The 15,805-nt window shown below is 37.7% G+C and overlaps 1 protein-coding gene across 6 annotated transcripts in view; it reads left to right on the forward strand.

Moving 5' to 3' along the window:
- The first annotated feature begins 227 nt into the window (after nucleotides 1–227).
- CSMD3 (CUB and Sushi multiple domains 3) overlaps nucleotides 228–15,805 on the forward strand; it is a 1,090,811-nt gene continuing 1,075,233 nt past the window's right edge. For 5 of the 6 annotated variants that reach the window (XM_074316364.1, XM_074316366.1, XM_074316365.1 and 2 more), the window contains exon 1: nucleotides 228–910. In XM_074316364.1, the coding sequence (XP_074172465.1) occupies nucleotides 733–910 (178 nt within the window). In that variant the 5' untranslated portion in view covers nucleotides 228–732. The remainder of the gene's footprint in view (nucleotides 911–15,805) is intronic. The other variant, XM_074316370.1, reaches the window with a different exon arrangement.

The following is a 15,805-nucleotide window of genomic DNA, read 5'->3' on the forward strand; positions in this document are numbered from 1 at the left end:
CCACCCCACCCCCGCCCTGGTCACAGACGAAATCAGTTTGCTGAAGCATAGAAATCCGGTTCCCGGTTTACACGTAGGCATTTGAATATGTAAATATATGTGTGCAAATAAATTCTTGTCTGTGATCTCCTTTTTTCAATTAAATCACAGGATAATAAATGCGAGACGCCTGCCTGAAATATACTGCAACTACAGTAGTAACACATGTCCCATTATAACGACGTGGGCATCCATGGAGCCCGATTCATTGCCATCACGGTTTCCCCCAAAGCAACGCCGATCCGCTGATTAAAATAGTCCTTTAACATGCTTCTTCATGCACAGGCTGCAATGGAGAGCTCACTAACATAATATTTCTTGGGCTGCTTTTACAGGAAGAATTGATCTATTCGGGGGAGAAAAAAAAACACAAGCCCCTTAATTTCACATATTATGGGGAGTTTGTCAGAGAGCTGAGCTGGGCTTTAAGAGGCTCACTAGTGGTTTCTTGTGGTTGCTATAACGAGCTAGAATTGAGGTAGATTCTGGTGGAGGGGAAAAAAACGCACAGGAAAAGACAGAATCCAGAGTACGGAGACTTTGTGCCCCCGTTGGAGAGATGGTTGAGTCCTCGTCAAGGTTGCTGTGGTATCCCAGAAACACCATTCACTCCGAGCTGTGACCGCGCACCAACAACAGCAACAACTCCACTGCGCCGGGCTGAGGAATAGAAATTAGGAGCTCGCGAATAATATGAAAGGGATCCGCAAAGGGGAAAGCCGAGCAAAGGAATCCAAACCCCTGGAGCCTGGCACAAGAAGATGCGCTAAATGTGGCCGCCTAGACTTCATCCTGATGAAGAAAATGGGGATTAAAAGTGGATTTACGTTTTGGAACCTCGTCTTTTTATTGATGGTGTCTTGTGTGAAAGGTAGGTCTGCTTTCGGGGGTCCCTGCTGCTTTTGATGGAGGTGAGCTGACCTGTCGCCAGAGAGAGGCTGGTAGCTTACTTTGTAATTTGCACCGATAAAATAATCATAATAATACTGAAGAAGGAGTTGATTCACAGATCTTCACACACACACGCACACACACACTTCTCAGATAGGAAATGCATTTTGCTTGCCAGATTTGGCGTTCAATGCAGTGATTGAGCTTGTGCTCAATAAATATTCTTGCAGTATGCTCAAACGGATACGTGAGTTGGTTCGTACAGCCTCTCTAACTAGTGGATATCCAGGCAGAATTCCTCTGCAAGACTTTTCTTCCTTGTGATGATTACCTTGATTTGTAGTCAAACCAGTGGGGTTTGGTGATGTGGTTGAAATATTTATATTAAAGACCCTCCTGTAAATGCTTTGCAACCCTTTCAGGTAGGAAAGTTACCGACATGCTAGGAACGTGCACCTTTTAAATGCACTAGGGTGCAGGGGTCTTCCAAGCTTCCCCCCTCACCAACATAAATATCTTCATGCATATGTGAATTATTTCTACGTGGGCTCATGCATTGGTAAATGGTAGGGAAGCTTCCCAAGGTCCTGTGGTCGGGCTTAAAATGAGTCTTTAAAACGCTCTGAGATGCCTTGAAGTGTAAAGAACCACCTTTGGGGATGAGTGAAGGTAGGAGGAAAGTCATTAGCTGAGGAGCAAAAAGAAAATCCCCAGCAAGTCTCAGCGTTCAGACAGGTAGAGTGAGCGTCACATGTACAGACAAGGGGAAGTGGTGGGTGGGATGTAACATTTATTCCTAAACAGGAAGGCAAGGGACAGTCAGGATCATTGGAAGGAGAGCTGTCCTCTAGGAGAAAATAGATCCCCAGCTCTGTTCTACAACTTATCCTGCACTCTGCTGCCCATTAATTGCTGCAAAGAATACTCAGGAGGTGTTTATGACTCATGCCATCATTTTTAAACAATCACCTTCCCATACTCATGGCAGCTCGCATAGTCGCGATGGATGTCGATTTCAGCTAAGCTAGTTACAAATCCCGGTTGTCTGTGTATCAGGGGTGGGGGGTGAGGGGTGCTTTGGCCCAGGCGCGCCACTGCTGTCAACACAAACTGGACGCTTCTTCCTTTGTGAAGGAGTGCCTCTCTGAACCGCAATCGGGCCGGGTCTCTATGAAACAGTTTATTGTCCAGCTTGCAGCTGGCTGCCCCCCCACAGAAGGCAGCCCATTTACATTCAGTGGAAATGATAATTCATGTTTTGGGTGGAGGGAGCTGGAGGGGTTATCTCTCCATCTATTAGGACCAATGATGGGTAGCATGTCTTGAATTTTAATTTACATCATTAAATGCCAAGAAGTCTCCCCTGGTCTCTGTGGCAACAACTGCCCTGTAATCTCAACCTGCTTTAAAGCTTGATTTTTTTTTTTAATCCCCCCTCCCACCCTCTGGAACCTCAGCGCAGCTCTAAGCCAAACCGCTTGTTCTAAACTGCATAACTATACTGCCTAGTGCACAAAACGCGTTTCCGGGTGCTTACAAGAGGTTTTCGTCGCCGGCTCGACGTGTGAGAAGCCTCGCATTTATGCTTAGTTCGCCTGCCACTGGGAGTCGTTGGTTAATGGATGGCCCTGGGGCTGGCTGCTAGACACGCGCTCCGCGTGGGGGAGGCGCAGGAAGCAGGCAACAGCTCCTGGCAGGAAAAATGTTGGGGTGGCTCCTGCTGGAGGATGACCCGGGGTTAAGCGCGAATTTTCATGTGATACCTGTTGAGCCAAAACACATTCGGGGGCCAGGTCGGGGGAAGGAGTCTCCCAAGCAGAGCCAGCATGCCAGCCTGACAAACAGTGAGCCGCGCCGCCAGCAATTACAGCCCGGCTGCCCGCACCTACCGTATGTTCCGAATAAGACGCGCCTATAAAAACGAAAGGCGCCTTAATTTGCTTTAAATTGTACCAGAAACGGGATCCCTTTCCTCTACTCACAACTCCTAGACTTTGGACTGAGATAATCGGTCTCCACTGAGCATATTCCAGTTTGGGGGACATTGGGGAGAAGGAATGTGTCACGCTCTGCTTTGGTCTCGTCCCAAACCATTTTTACTAAGGACCATTTTTTAAAAATGTTTTTAATGGTAATAAGGTTCTTCGTTGTCATCTATCAGTCACTGGAAGGCATCTCCCATATTTTACAACTTGGACTGCTGTCCTCCGATTCTGAGAAATAAACTTAGGCTGTGTGCTTTAGACCTGCTCCCTATCACGCGTGGTGCGGGTTTTGACAGTTGCTTCTTCTCCTTCTTATTTTAATAAACCTCAGTATCATGACTTCCCTAAAAGTGAAATTGCTGCAGTGGCTTAAATGTTTCCCCCAATGTCCATGGTCACTTTGTCTTCTACACTGTTTCTTCTGGACTCTCAGGCCCACGGGAAAGCTCACAATGGGAAGTTGTAAGGGTCCTAATCGAGGCTAGCGCAAGGGCTCAGGAAGTCTCAGGCACACAGTTTTCTAAGTGAATAGCTCTGCCGCGAGATTTCCACCTGGTGCCTACACTTTTCAACCCTCCATCACCTCACCTCTGCCTGCAATAGCAGTGACAAAGAGGCTCAGTGGGAGGAAACGCCTCAGAGTAGACAACAAAGTGGCCTTTGGTGGTAGGCCTGAACCGCCCTAGTGGGGTTCAAACGAGAGTCAACCTTCTCTGGGCATTTTATCTCACTGTCGTCATCTAAAATAAACAGCGGTAGACCGCACCAAATTGGGAGGTGGGGCGGGGCGGGGGCGGCTTAGACCTGATGCTCGCCTATTTCAAGCTGACACACACACACACACACACACACACGGGCAGAGGTTTCTGAAATGCAACCAACAGCTGCAATGTGTCTATTTAGGTCTCACGTAGCTAGAAATTGTGAATCTCCAAGTCGTTCTTGAACGCCCCGCCCACGTAAGCAGACACTTGGGGGTGCTTTCTCACACTTCTTCTCCGGGGATTTCGGGGGAGTGGGGGACACACAACCCTTGTAGAAAAGGCACAGAATGCACTGACTTCCGTTCACAGAGGTGGGAGGCAGTGTGTCAGTCCCCCACCCAGTGCCAAGGCATGCTTCCAGAGCTTTTTGTAAGACCACGGACTTCGAGAAGGATCCCCGTTTTTGCGTGCTCTGGGACTCCAAAAAGATAATTACTTCTTCCATAGAGCTCTTCTGGAAGACTGGGGCTCATACCATCTCTCCTAGTTAATTACTACTGGAAGGGGTTTCGGTGTCCACGTGGTGAGAGAGCTGCCAGTGGCTCCCATTAGCACCTTTAACCGACCCTAGAGTAGCTGTGCTCTGAGATATCAGCCCCTCGCTTGTCATCGGGGACCATTATCCTCACTCCCGGCCCTCAAGGAGACAGTCTGACCTGACAGGGTTGGGGACTATGTCTTGAGAGAGCTTTACAAACAATAACTGCAAACAAACAAACAAACAAACAAACCATCACCACCATCACCATCGAAACCCTTCCCTTGAGGTTAGCACGACTGAAACACCTGCTGGGAGTTGACCTTTGTGTTTAAGGCAGGGGCCCTTATCTGGCCACTTTCGGACAGGTACTTTTCCCTTTCACCTACTTCCTGTGGGAATATTTATTAATTTCTTCTAGAAGGCCGGGCTGCCTGAAATTTACAAGGACCTCCCGAGGTTGAAACTGACCGCCTGACTTGGCCCGCGATGCGTGTGTGCGCGAGAGCGCGCGCGCGCCTCCGAGCGCGCTGGTTAGGAAGAGGAGGTCCACATGGATAGACACGAAGAAGCCTTTGGGAAGCCTCAAGAGTGGGGGGTGGGGGTCCAAGGAGAAAACGGGTGGCGGGTAACAGTATATTTACGTTCCCGGGACTCTACATGACCGGTGAGCTACGGCCCCTGCTGCCTCACGATCAGGCTGAGGCGCCAAGGAAGCTCCCTTTCCACAAGCGACCATAGACAACTTTCACTATTCAGGCACTGGGGAGTTCGAAAAACTCAACAGGGAACAAGTAAGGGGATTGCTGTTCCTCTAAGATCCCCGCTCATCCCTCCCCTAGCTCGGCCGCCGAGAAAAAGGCAAGGGCATGCAGGGAAGCAGGGGGGCAGTCCCAGGGTCCAAACACCGCTAGGGCTCAGTTGAACCCTAGGGGAAAGGACAGAAGAAATGAAACAGCACAGAGTCATCCCGGTCGCCTGTGGTCCTCTCCCAGCTCCGCTGGAGTGGCCAGCTGAGGGCTGAAAGCGGGACACGCCAGAGGATTGCAGCGCATTGCAGAATAATAATGAAGCAGGATGCCCAAAGAAAGATCCACTCAGACATCTGGCGGATTCCCTTCTCCCCAAACACAGTGCTTTTGGGAGGCTTTGCACCGCAGAGTTGCTAAACCAACCCAATTTACCGCCCTAAAAATGCTTGAACAGAACCCAGAATTCTGAGCTGAACTTGCCCTGCACAGTTACCTTATTGAAGTCGTTCTGAAATATTATTTTTCCCGAATCTTCTGGCGTTGGGTTGGGGAGGGGCAGCAGTATCAAGTCGGTGTAGCAAGAGTCTGAGCAGAAATAACTAAGGAGCAGGTTTCAGCCTCTTGAAAACCTGATGCCAGCTCCTTTGAGATCCTTCAAGGAGAAAATGGGTAGAATTACTCAATAAATTAAGTACTCCAGGAGCACTGACTTAGTTGCAGTAGATATTACTGCTCATGATATTAATTAGATTTACTATGTTGTAGGATAACTGAATATATTCGGTGTATACATGTTTGTTTTTTCTTTTTCTTTTCCTTTGAACACAAAAATTGGTGTCTACAGAGACAGTGGAAAAATAAAACAAAGCAGTAGCAAATGACACCTTATACATGGTTCTAAAAACAGTAAAACTATCATAAGTGAGATCTGATAAAAACAAAAAGGTAAGAGAGATAGAACATTAATAATGCTCTTGTACTTATATGGAAACTAACTATGATATTTATAATAATTTTCTAAGATCTCAAATACAAATAAATAAAAGGGACTAAGGTCACTTCCTTAGGCTCCAAATATACTTTCCCTTGTGTCTCAAGGGGTGACTTTCTTCTACTTTTTCATCAGTCTCCAGAAAGCACTTCAGGGTATCAAATATTCTCAAATTTTTGTCCAGTTTGGAAAATAACTTTTAAGTGTCCAGCAATGTGTCTAGCAAGGAACTTATTACTTTAGACAACATGACTGAGAAAACATTTCATGTTGTACTTTGAATTCTAATGTTTGGGAGATTAGGAGAAAAATGACAGCAAATGAAGAGATTAGGAAAAAATGTGTGAGGTACAAATGAAACTCAAGACCATTTTAATTGTATTTATATATACATTAAAACATAACTTCTCTTTCCAAGTCTTTCTTCCATTCCCTTTACTCATAATCCAAAGGGGTATGTATTTTAGGGATACAATGGCAGTTCTGATTTGGATTTTGGATGAGGTCTGTTAAGGATGATAGAACAGACACTGTTTTTATCAAATTTGTCTTTTCTCACAGAATGAGCGGGTGGATGATTCATGGTACTTTCCAGGGAGCTCAATCTCCATGTCTACAAGATTTTATCAGAATTAGGCCCCTTGTAAGGCTCACATTTTCTTCAGGAACATCACTTTTACGAAAGTCAATGAGAAAAATCAATTTGTTGAATACTTTCTAGTATTCATGCCCTCAGTACTGATGGTTATCTTTCTCTCTCCTAAACTTTCAATCCTGTAGCTATCAAATATGTGTCATATCCTCAGGCCCTTTCCTTTGCTAAGCTTGGTGGTGGTTGAGGATTCCTAAGGACTAATATTTTCTACATAATGATGGTTGCCCACAACCCAATTTGAAATCTCCTCTAAAACATCTAACTGTATTACATATGCTAATTGTTAATATGCTTGTAATTTGATAATGGCAATATCTATGATAATTATGTGACATGAGACATAACAATTTTATTCCATTGGCTCTTAAGTGCTTGCACTACAGTAGTTTCCAAAGTGTCCCCAAACAAGTAGCATCAACATCCTCTGGAAACATGTTAACAATGTGAATTCTCAAGTTTCCACCCCAGGCCTATTGAGTCAGATGCCCTGGAAGTTGGGCACAGACACTGGAATTTTTAACAAGTTATCCAGGTAATTCTGATGCACACTGGAGCCACCAATATCTGAAGTCAAATAGTGATTCTACTGGCAATTATCTTTGTACTAGCCACTTAACTTTCCTAAGCTTCAGTTCCGTTATCTATATAAAATAAGTTTAGAATACCAACAGGATATAGGGAGATTATACATGTAATGTAGTGCCCAACACTAGCATTATTATCAAAATACACTTCCATGTACAAAGCCAGTATGAATCCACACAATAACACAATCAGCCCTAACTTCTCTATAGCAGTAAATAAAAATAAAAAAAAATGTTGCATCTTCTCACTAGCTATTATTTCACTTTGGCCAAGTTCCCAGAGTATTGTACAATGAGAAACACTCTGAAATTTGTACTTATCACCCTTACCCAGTTACTTCAGGTGCTGGCTCTGTGACACAGGGGCAGACCCATGGCTATAAAACGTTGCCCCTAGTCCTGGGCTAATTCCATCTGTTGTATTTCAATATTGATTCATTTTAATATTGATTAATTAATGTACTTATATGAATTTGTTAATTCATCTTGTCACAAATCATGACATTTACCAGGCTTTAAGGATTCTTAAATATCAGCTAGTTCACTGCTCATAATTTATACAATAAATGCACATGCCTGGAAAGGATTAGTGATTTTTACTAGGTTACAAAAATCATTAACTCCAGAACTGAGGCTAGATCATTGACATTCAAGTTCATGTTCAACTCTCTTTGTACTATGCCTTATCAATTTTACTACAGAGCTTGCTCAGATGGAACCAATGGAAACAATCACAGAAGTTAATATTTCACCATATATCAATTAGCACCGTATAAGAACATGAGTCATTACATGTTCTATGGTAAAATGTGAAAAACATTAACCACTTGTAGAAGACAAAAAGAAATGATTATATAATGAAAACACTTTCTAAGATATGTAATATATATAAAATAATAAATAACTAATATCTTTAATGAAGTCTGTTTCTTAACATTACAGTCTATTTTAAAAATCAGTGTATTGACTGTTTTTCATGTCTCATAAAGAACTTTACGTGCTAGTGCTTAAAATCAAATTCTTATTTATTTCTTATAATCTGGACACAATTTCTTGTTTAAAGGCCTTTAAATCTAGATCTGTTTTTAATTTATTTTTAATTTTTTTCAAATTTTCATTAAATGTATTAGGGTAATGATTGCTAGTAAAATTATATAGGTTTTAAGTGTACAATTCTGTAATACATCATCTATATATCGCATTGTGTGGTCACCACCCAAAGTCAGTTCTCCTTCCATCACCATATATTGGATCCCCTTTTACCTCTCTTACTCTCTGGTAACCACTAAACTTGTGTCATGTTTCTATTATGTTTAAGTCATATTTATATCAGATATATGCATTCTCTCTCATCTGCATTTTCTCTCTCTCTGCATATTTCTCTCAAATGACCTATATAAAACAATGGTGTCATTCTAAACTCTACCAAAGGAAAAAATATATAAAACATTATAAAAATTAATAGTATAAGAACAATCAATAATTTTAAGGGATTATCTTCAATTTTAGTGATATCTGAAATATTTTTAAAGTCTCTTTACTAAATGGGAGTAAAATTTCCAAAATAATAAATGCCAGAAAGTTTGAAAAGTTTGAATGTTCAGAAAGCGATTGAAATATATTGAAAGTAATGAGTGGTTCTCTTGAAAGCTGAGTTTGTAATGTTCAAGATTATAAAGTCCTTCTGTCTTCCTTTGTTTTATGTTAGCGGATTTTTAAGGTATAGCTATGACTATGTATTTTAAAGTGATGGTGAGAATTTTTTTTTAACTATTACATTTAAAAATACAGTTGGTTACCACTTTGAAAGGAAATCTTTAAGAGGGAATAGACTCTGCAGAAGTGGATTCATTAAATCTTAAAAACATTGAAAAAGCAAGGGTTCTTGTCATAGTTTTCTATTATACAACAAACCTATCAGGTTGACTCCAGAGTGCTCGGAGGTACTTCATATATAGAGAAGATATAAGACATTATTATGTTTTGAGAAATAGTATCAGGATAGAATTTTTTGTTATGTCTTTTTATATGTGGGTAATTCTTGGTAAGCCCTTTATATTAAGTGTGTCCTTGATATCTTGAACAGTGGTTCTCTCTTTCATTTTTCTGCTTTGAATCCTAACAAGCATCTTGTGAGATAGCTGTTATCTTCTATGTACAGATTATTACCTCCACTTATAAGTTATCCCCACTTCTTGAGGCCAGAGAGGTGCAATGATTTTATAGGATTATATGGTTAGTTGGTGGTTGAGTGAAATCTAAAAATATAATAGATTCATCAGTTCCTAGACTTACCAAAAACTGTAAATGACTAAGTTACTAATTAAACCTCTTCATTTTTAAGAGAAAACTGAAACCATGAAAATTTAATTTAAAAGCCTAAAATTAATATTGATGCTATATATACATATATATATTTACAGTAATATATAACTTCTCAGTTTTGTAATTTTCAACATCTTTTACTAGTTTTACTTTATTCTATACTTGATTCTGTAAGATAGCTATGAAAGATGTGTTTTCTTTCCACTTTTATAATCCGTAGTAAGTGAAGTAAATGCACAGTAATACCTAAATTAAATGTGTCAATTCAGATATAAAACTGTTTGATGCATTAAGTGCAAAAAGTGGAATTAACTTACAACCCTTCTATTCTAACCAGTGCTCTTGAGTAAAATTTAAAATTTATAAATGCAGATTAATTTATGGACGTCACGTATAAAATAATATATGGGCATAAAAATTGTTCACCAATTGTATCATAAGCCTTGGAAAATTAATTTGTTCCTTTTTGTAACCTAACCTTCCATGTGATTCTACAGAATTTTAAGGATGGGGAAGTTCTTATAATTTATCTATAACTATCTAGTCTAGTGCCGCATAGTCAGGGAATGTACCTTAGATTTATTTATGGGGGAAAGGGAAGGTGCTTTTAAATAATATTCATGGCCAAGCTCCATCAACACAGTCTATTTTATTCCTAAGTGCACTCTGGTAAAATGTGCAAGTAGCTGCCTATCTTCACATAAAGAGGAAACAGGGCAGAGAAATGAAGTGACTTGCCAACATACAGAGTGCAATCCACTTTTTAAATTCTCTGTCTAGTGCACATTTCTCTTTATTGGACACTGCCTTGTGAGCCTCCTTATTTAATTCCAATTGTTTTACAGGAGTAAAGCTTCTTGGGAATAAAAGAACACTGTGCCTATGCCAAAATACTGACCAGACTGAAAAAAGTATTTCCCGAAGTAATTGTGTAAGGAGACACAGATACATGAGTGTAATAATATTGGTAAATGAGCAACTTAACATGCAATCCAAAAAGATTAACCTAAAAATTAAATGGGGACATTGAAATACACATGATCGTTTACAGAATAAAAAAGCACATATTTTAAATAGCATTACATTTTCTTGTGAACATGATATATGAATTTTCATATGTAACAGAAGCACTATACTTTTGTCCTTTCTGAATTTCAGACTCTCCCAAAATAAACTAGCCTTTTTTTCTTGCATTATTAAAGCTTTATTTTTTTTGTTGTTGGTATAGCTTCTAGGGATGTCATTTTAATCTACATTTTCAATTTTAAACTCAGATATCCTAATAATGCCCTCATATGCATTATCTGTAGAGCATACTCATTACATTGAACACTTTTTTAATGGGATATCCTTATTTTAAATAGTTTTGCATCTTACAACTGCTTGATGCAGATTTCTCCAAGGTTGGCAAAAGTCAAGGATAAAAGTCCACCTACAATCCGTCCCCAAGTCTATTTCCTACAATTATGCATTGCAGAACTTTATTTAATGCTGAAAATTGATTGTCAGCCAAGTTCTTTATTTTAAAATTGACCATATTGTTATAATAATTCACTTTAGTTTATTGGATTTTAAAACAGAAATTGACTTGACATTCTGTTTTCATAATTTTGGTAAGGGAAAAGGGAAGAAGATTGATAATTAAAATACTTTTTCTTAAGCTTCTTCACATTCCCATTAGCCGCTACTTTCCTCATTCATAGATACTTAAAATTATCCTCTGTGTTTTATTTGATATTATTCTAATTTCTCTAATACCTGTTTTAGTTTTCTATAGGAACATGTCTTTTATTTTTGTCTGTTTACACTCCGATGGTTGCCTGATTTGAAAGAAATCTGAAGAAAAAATGATGTTAATTTCATTTTCTCTTAACTACATAATGAGTACCTGAGGTTTATGAAGTAAGTCGATAATTTAAAAATATAAGTTTAAGCTGTATGTTATTATGAGTATCTTAATATAGAGAAGTGAATATGAGTCTGCTCTGTTGTTATTCTATTAAAGCATAATAAGATACTATTAAAAGACTTTAACTTCAGGAAATTTGTAATTTTTAGAAATGATTCTGTTTTCAATATTTAAACTATATTTTCATATACAGAAATGACTCTTCCGAATCTGTTACTAGAGATATAATATGAATTTCCTCCACATGTTGGTAATGAATTTATGCTGATTTACCTGCATGTTCCAATATTGAGCTGTGTTGCTAAAAGCTGCATTTGCAAGATAACGGATCAAAGTTAGGAGAACAGGAAAAACAAATACAACTGAATTTCCTGGAGACGAAACACACACCACCTTGGTTTTGTTGGCTCTGTGCTTTGACTGAACTATGCCGTCTAGACAAAATATTTACTCAGTGTTCACATATATAGAGAAACCTTGAGTTAAGGTTTTTTGGCTAATGTCTATATCAAAACAGCTGAACTGATTCAAATGTTTTGTGTAAACAAATTTGAATCCAGGCTGCTAATTTGTGTGCCAACTTCCAGCTTCATACTTTCTAAGATGACAGAGATGATAAAACCTCTTAAATGAAGTTTACAATAGAAATGCTGACAGGCCCATGATTACCTGTATTGAATTCATGTCCAATGCTCTTTTCATGGCTTAAAAAAAACAAACACTTTCATCTATGAATCCTACCAGTACTTGAGAGCTCTTTTATCTGTTAAATCTTTTTAAAAGAGGTCAAACAGTAACTTCTAAAATCAATTTTCTAGCAAAGTGATAAGAAATATTTAATATCTGTGTTAGCTCGGCAGTATTCATTAATATATTAATAGATGAAAATCAGAAATGACATTTTTGAACTTAATTTTTAAATATTACCAGTGTGTAAGTACTTAGAAATCAGCCCATTTGGAATAATTTGAAGATAGCTACTTATTTTTACCTATCATTGTATAGATTATTGAAATCTTACTATTTTAGAAAGACTACATTCTAATTATGTAATTCTTTCAGAAGCAAAATTCTCCAAGACCTCAAAAGAAATTGGAAGATATTAGAGATACTAGGAAATATCTTGTGCTATTTCATATAAATATTATCTTAATTGTTTTTATCATTTTCTTTTGGTTAAAGTCAAGTTGGGTATATTATGCCTTTTATTTTGAATTGAACATTGTGGCCTTGATACATTTTAAGTCAGGAGCTGTGAAAGATACAGTGATCAGTAGATTTTATTTCCACAAAAAGAACCAGTGGCTTATTTTATCAGTTCTGGGATCCAGTGACACATTCCTTCAGCCATCAAATGTTTATTGAGGGCCAGTATGCATGTCAAACCCTTGCCTAGACTGAGAATATAGAGATGAAGATCTAGTCACTACCCTAAAAGAAGATATAGTTTTTATTTTAAAGCAGGCTTTCTGTGATCATAATAGCAAAACAATCTGGTTATTGTGAAACTGTTTAGTTCTTCAATGAGATTTTTATCATAAAATATCAACGTAGCTTATACCACCTTTATTTATATATCCTATGGTATATATTAAATCTTTATCCTTTCACAGGTATTAACATCCTACACACATTGTTTGAAACTTTCAATGAAATGCATGATTTTTGTGGTTTAATCTAATGTAATTTTCCCTTGCAATTTTCAATTAAAATGCTTCTTGACTCCCATCTGTTCAGCCAACTGATATTAACTAGTTTATCCAGTATTAATGATGATCCCACATGTATTTCTGTAGCAGTGTTTGTACAGTTATGTAATAGTTTGTGATCAGCAAATTGTGTATCTTACCTTTTTTTTTTTTTTTTTTTTTCACGTTAGTTTCTGCTTCAGAACTCCTCACTGGCTTGCTAATGTTTTCAAATTTAAATTTAAATCTCTGCCCCTTCATTTAGTGTTTCGCCTGGTATAAGCCTTGAGCAAACTTATCAAGGTCAACATCATGCAAAGGGCCATACAAATGACTGAATATAAATATTAACAGTTTCTGTGACAGTTTTCTATTCCTTATTTTTGTCTTTATTGGAGATTTAACTAAGTAGATTATGTTTCATTTTGCTTTATCTTAATCTGTAATACAAAGAGCAGCAGAAGGATCTATGAATAATTATAGGATGAAACACTGGCACTAGATCAATACCAATTTTGCTACATAAGAGTTAAGTAGAATGATCCATCTTTATAAGGTTAAGTCATTCACCAGATTTGATCTAGTATTTTATATTTTACACGTTCCCCACATGTTGATTGCTGTGATGATTCATGTTAATTTAGTTTTTGTACCAACATCCTACTTCACAATTGCCATCTTCCCATCCCCTTTCACAGTCTATAAAGTTCAGTTCTTCATTATCTAATGATGATTTAATGTGTGAGAAACAAGATTTAATGTTTATTAATGCAACAAGTATTAAGAGGTTGTTCAATTTCTAAGTCTCAAAGTCTTGACTAGTAATGTAAGATCAAAACCAAACATTACCATAATCTATGTAAATTGCTATCTTCTCTGTTATGATTACTTCAATGGGAAAAAGTAAATTTACAGTTTGAGATAAAAGATTGTTGGATTGTTTTATTTGGTACAACTAAAGGAAGGAATTTCCACATGCACCATGGTGAATTTCCAACACTTCCAAAAATACACAGCATTAGCTCTATTTATTGAAATCCTGTAGTAATACATGGGAGATAATTTGCAGAATATGCTGACTTGGTTCCATCAACCTCTCAAAATCAATGTTTAAATTCCTTCCTTTCTTTGACATAACAAAGAAGGAAGTGGCCCCTTTACGTTTCACAAAGTTCTATTACACAAACAACCAACCAACCCTGCACTGCCTTTTGTTTTTCTTTTTCAAGTTCCAACTCTCTTTTTCTTTCAAGGTATTACGACAATTTACATATAATGATAGTGTCATAACAGTGTCATAAAGACTGCTTGTTTAAAACACAGTGTAGAGATTCTCAAGCTGGCTTGTTTATTAGTTCACAAGAAACTCTCAGAGAAGTCACTGGATGTCCAGCCAGCTTTCATGAAAACTATGAAAATGGGTATAATTAGAAGGGGTCAAACTTTGGTGATCTTTGCCTACTCAGCAGTTCTGATTGGTGTTTGCATAAAAGAGGCAACTCTGTTACATGCACTTCAAGTACTACTTTTTAAGCCCCCAAATTAAATACAGTCAACAAAATTTGTTGATAGTATATAAATGCAAGGTAAATAAATATATGCATTCTTATTAATTGTATACTTAAGCACCAATATTCACAATTTATGAGTTATGTCTCCTATATTTTTATTTTTATTTTTATAATAGTTCATTGTCTCTTTACATTTTCCTCATCAAGATAAGTCATTAGGCATTTCTACTTCTTCTGATTCTTCATTTATTGTTTCATCTTCATGGCAAGGAAAGAAACTGATTTTCCTGACCACTGCTGAGGAACTGAGTGCCTTTCATTTAAGCATCTCAACTTTGCTTGACAGATACACTGAGCTCCTTTTTAAATTTGAGGAAACAACTTAGAAGGAGGAAGTTAGGTAGCAAGTGGAGAAAATTGAGTTCAAATCCAGCCTGGTCAACTCAAAACCTTTGCTCTTTTTGTCACCCCAAACATGAGTTCATGAACTTTGAGGGGGGGAAAAAAGAGAGATTGAGATAAATTCTGAATTCTTTCACATGTATAAGGTTATTTCTTTCTTGGAGTGAGTATTTCTGAACATAGAACAATTTATTTTATATGCTGCAGGATTAAGGGAAGGCAATAGAAACAGGAGAAATCAGGAGTAACAATTCAGAAAGGTCAGACTGGTTATGTTGCCAGGGGGACAGGCCACATGTTAGTGTTTGAACATGCTTTGATGAATCCTTTATTGTTATACTTTGCCATCATATATATATATATATATATATATTATATTATTATAGTTAGGTATTTTTTAATGCTGCTTGTTATTGTATTTTTTTCCTTTTTACCAATTAAAATAGAAAAGAAGCCATAACTATAATGTATAAAGTCTCACTTCAAATTTATTGATATTTTTTACTTATTTTCAATAGCCCAGATTTCATGGAAAACTTTCTATGAATTAATTTCTTAGAAATGTGAAAGAAATAAAACATGCTTCCTTAACTCATAACACTACTGAATGAAAAGAAATAGCTCAAAAATCTTAAATTACCCAGCATGGGATCACTATACCTAACTCAGTAGCTCATAAACAGAGTAAGCACTCAAAACATTTTAGGAAAATTGAATTGGATTATAATTAATTGGATTCATTAATGTAGTTTAAGTACAGTCTGCATTCTGAAAAATCAATATATATTCCCCAATCTTTCAGTTGTTATACACTTCAAATGTGTCTAACTC

Source organism: Rhinolophus sinicus, linkage group LG12 (assembly GCF_036562045.2).
Source record: "Rhinolophus sinicus isolate RSC01 linkage group LG12, ASM3656204v1, whole genome shotgun sequence".
Classification (NCBI taxonomy): Eukaryota; Metazoa; Chordata; class Mammalia; order Chiroptera; family Rhinolophidae; genus Rhinolophus; species Rhinolophus sinicus.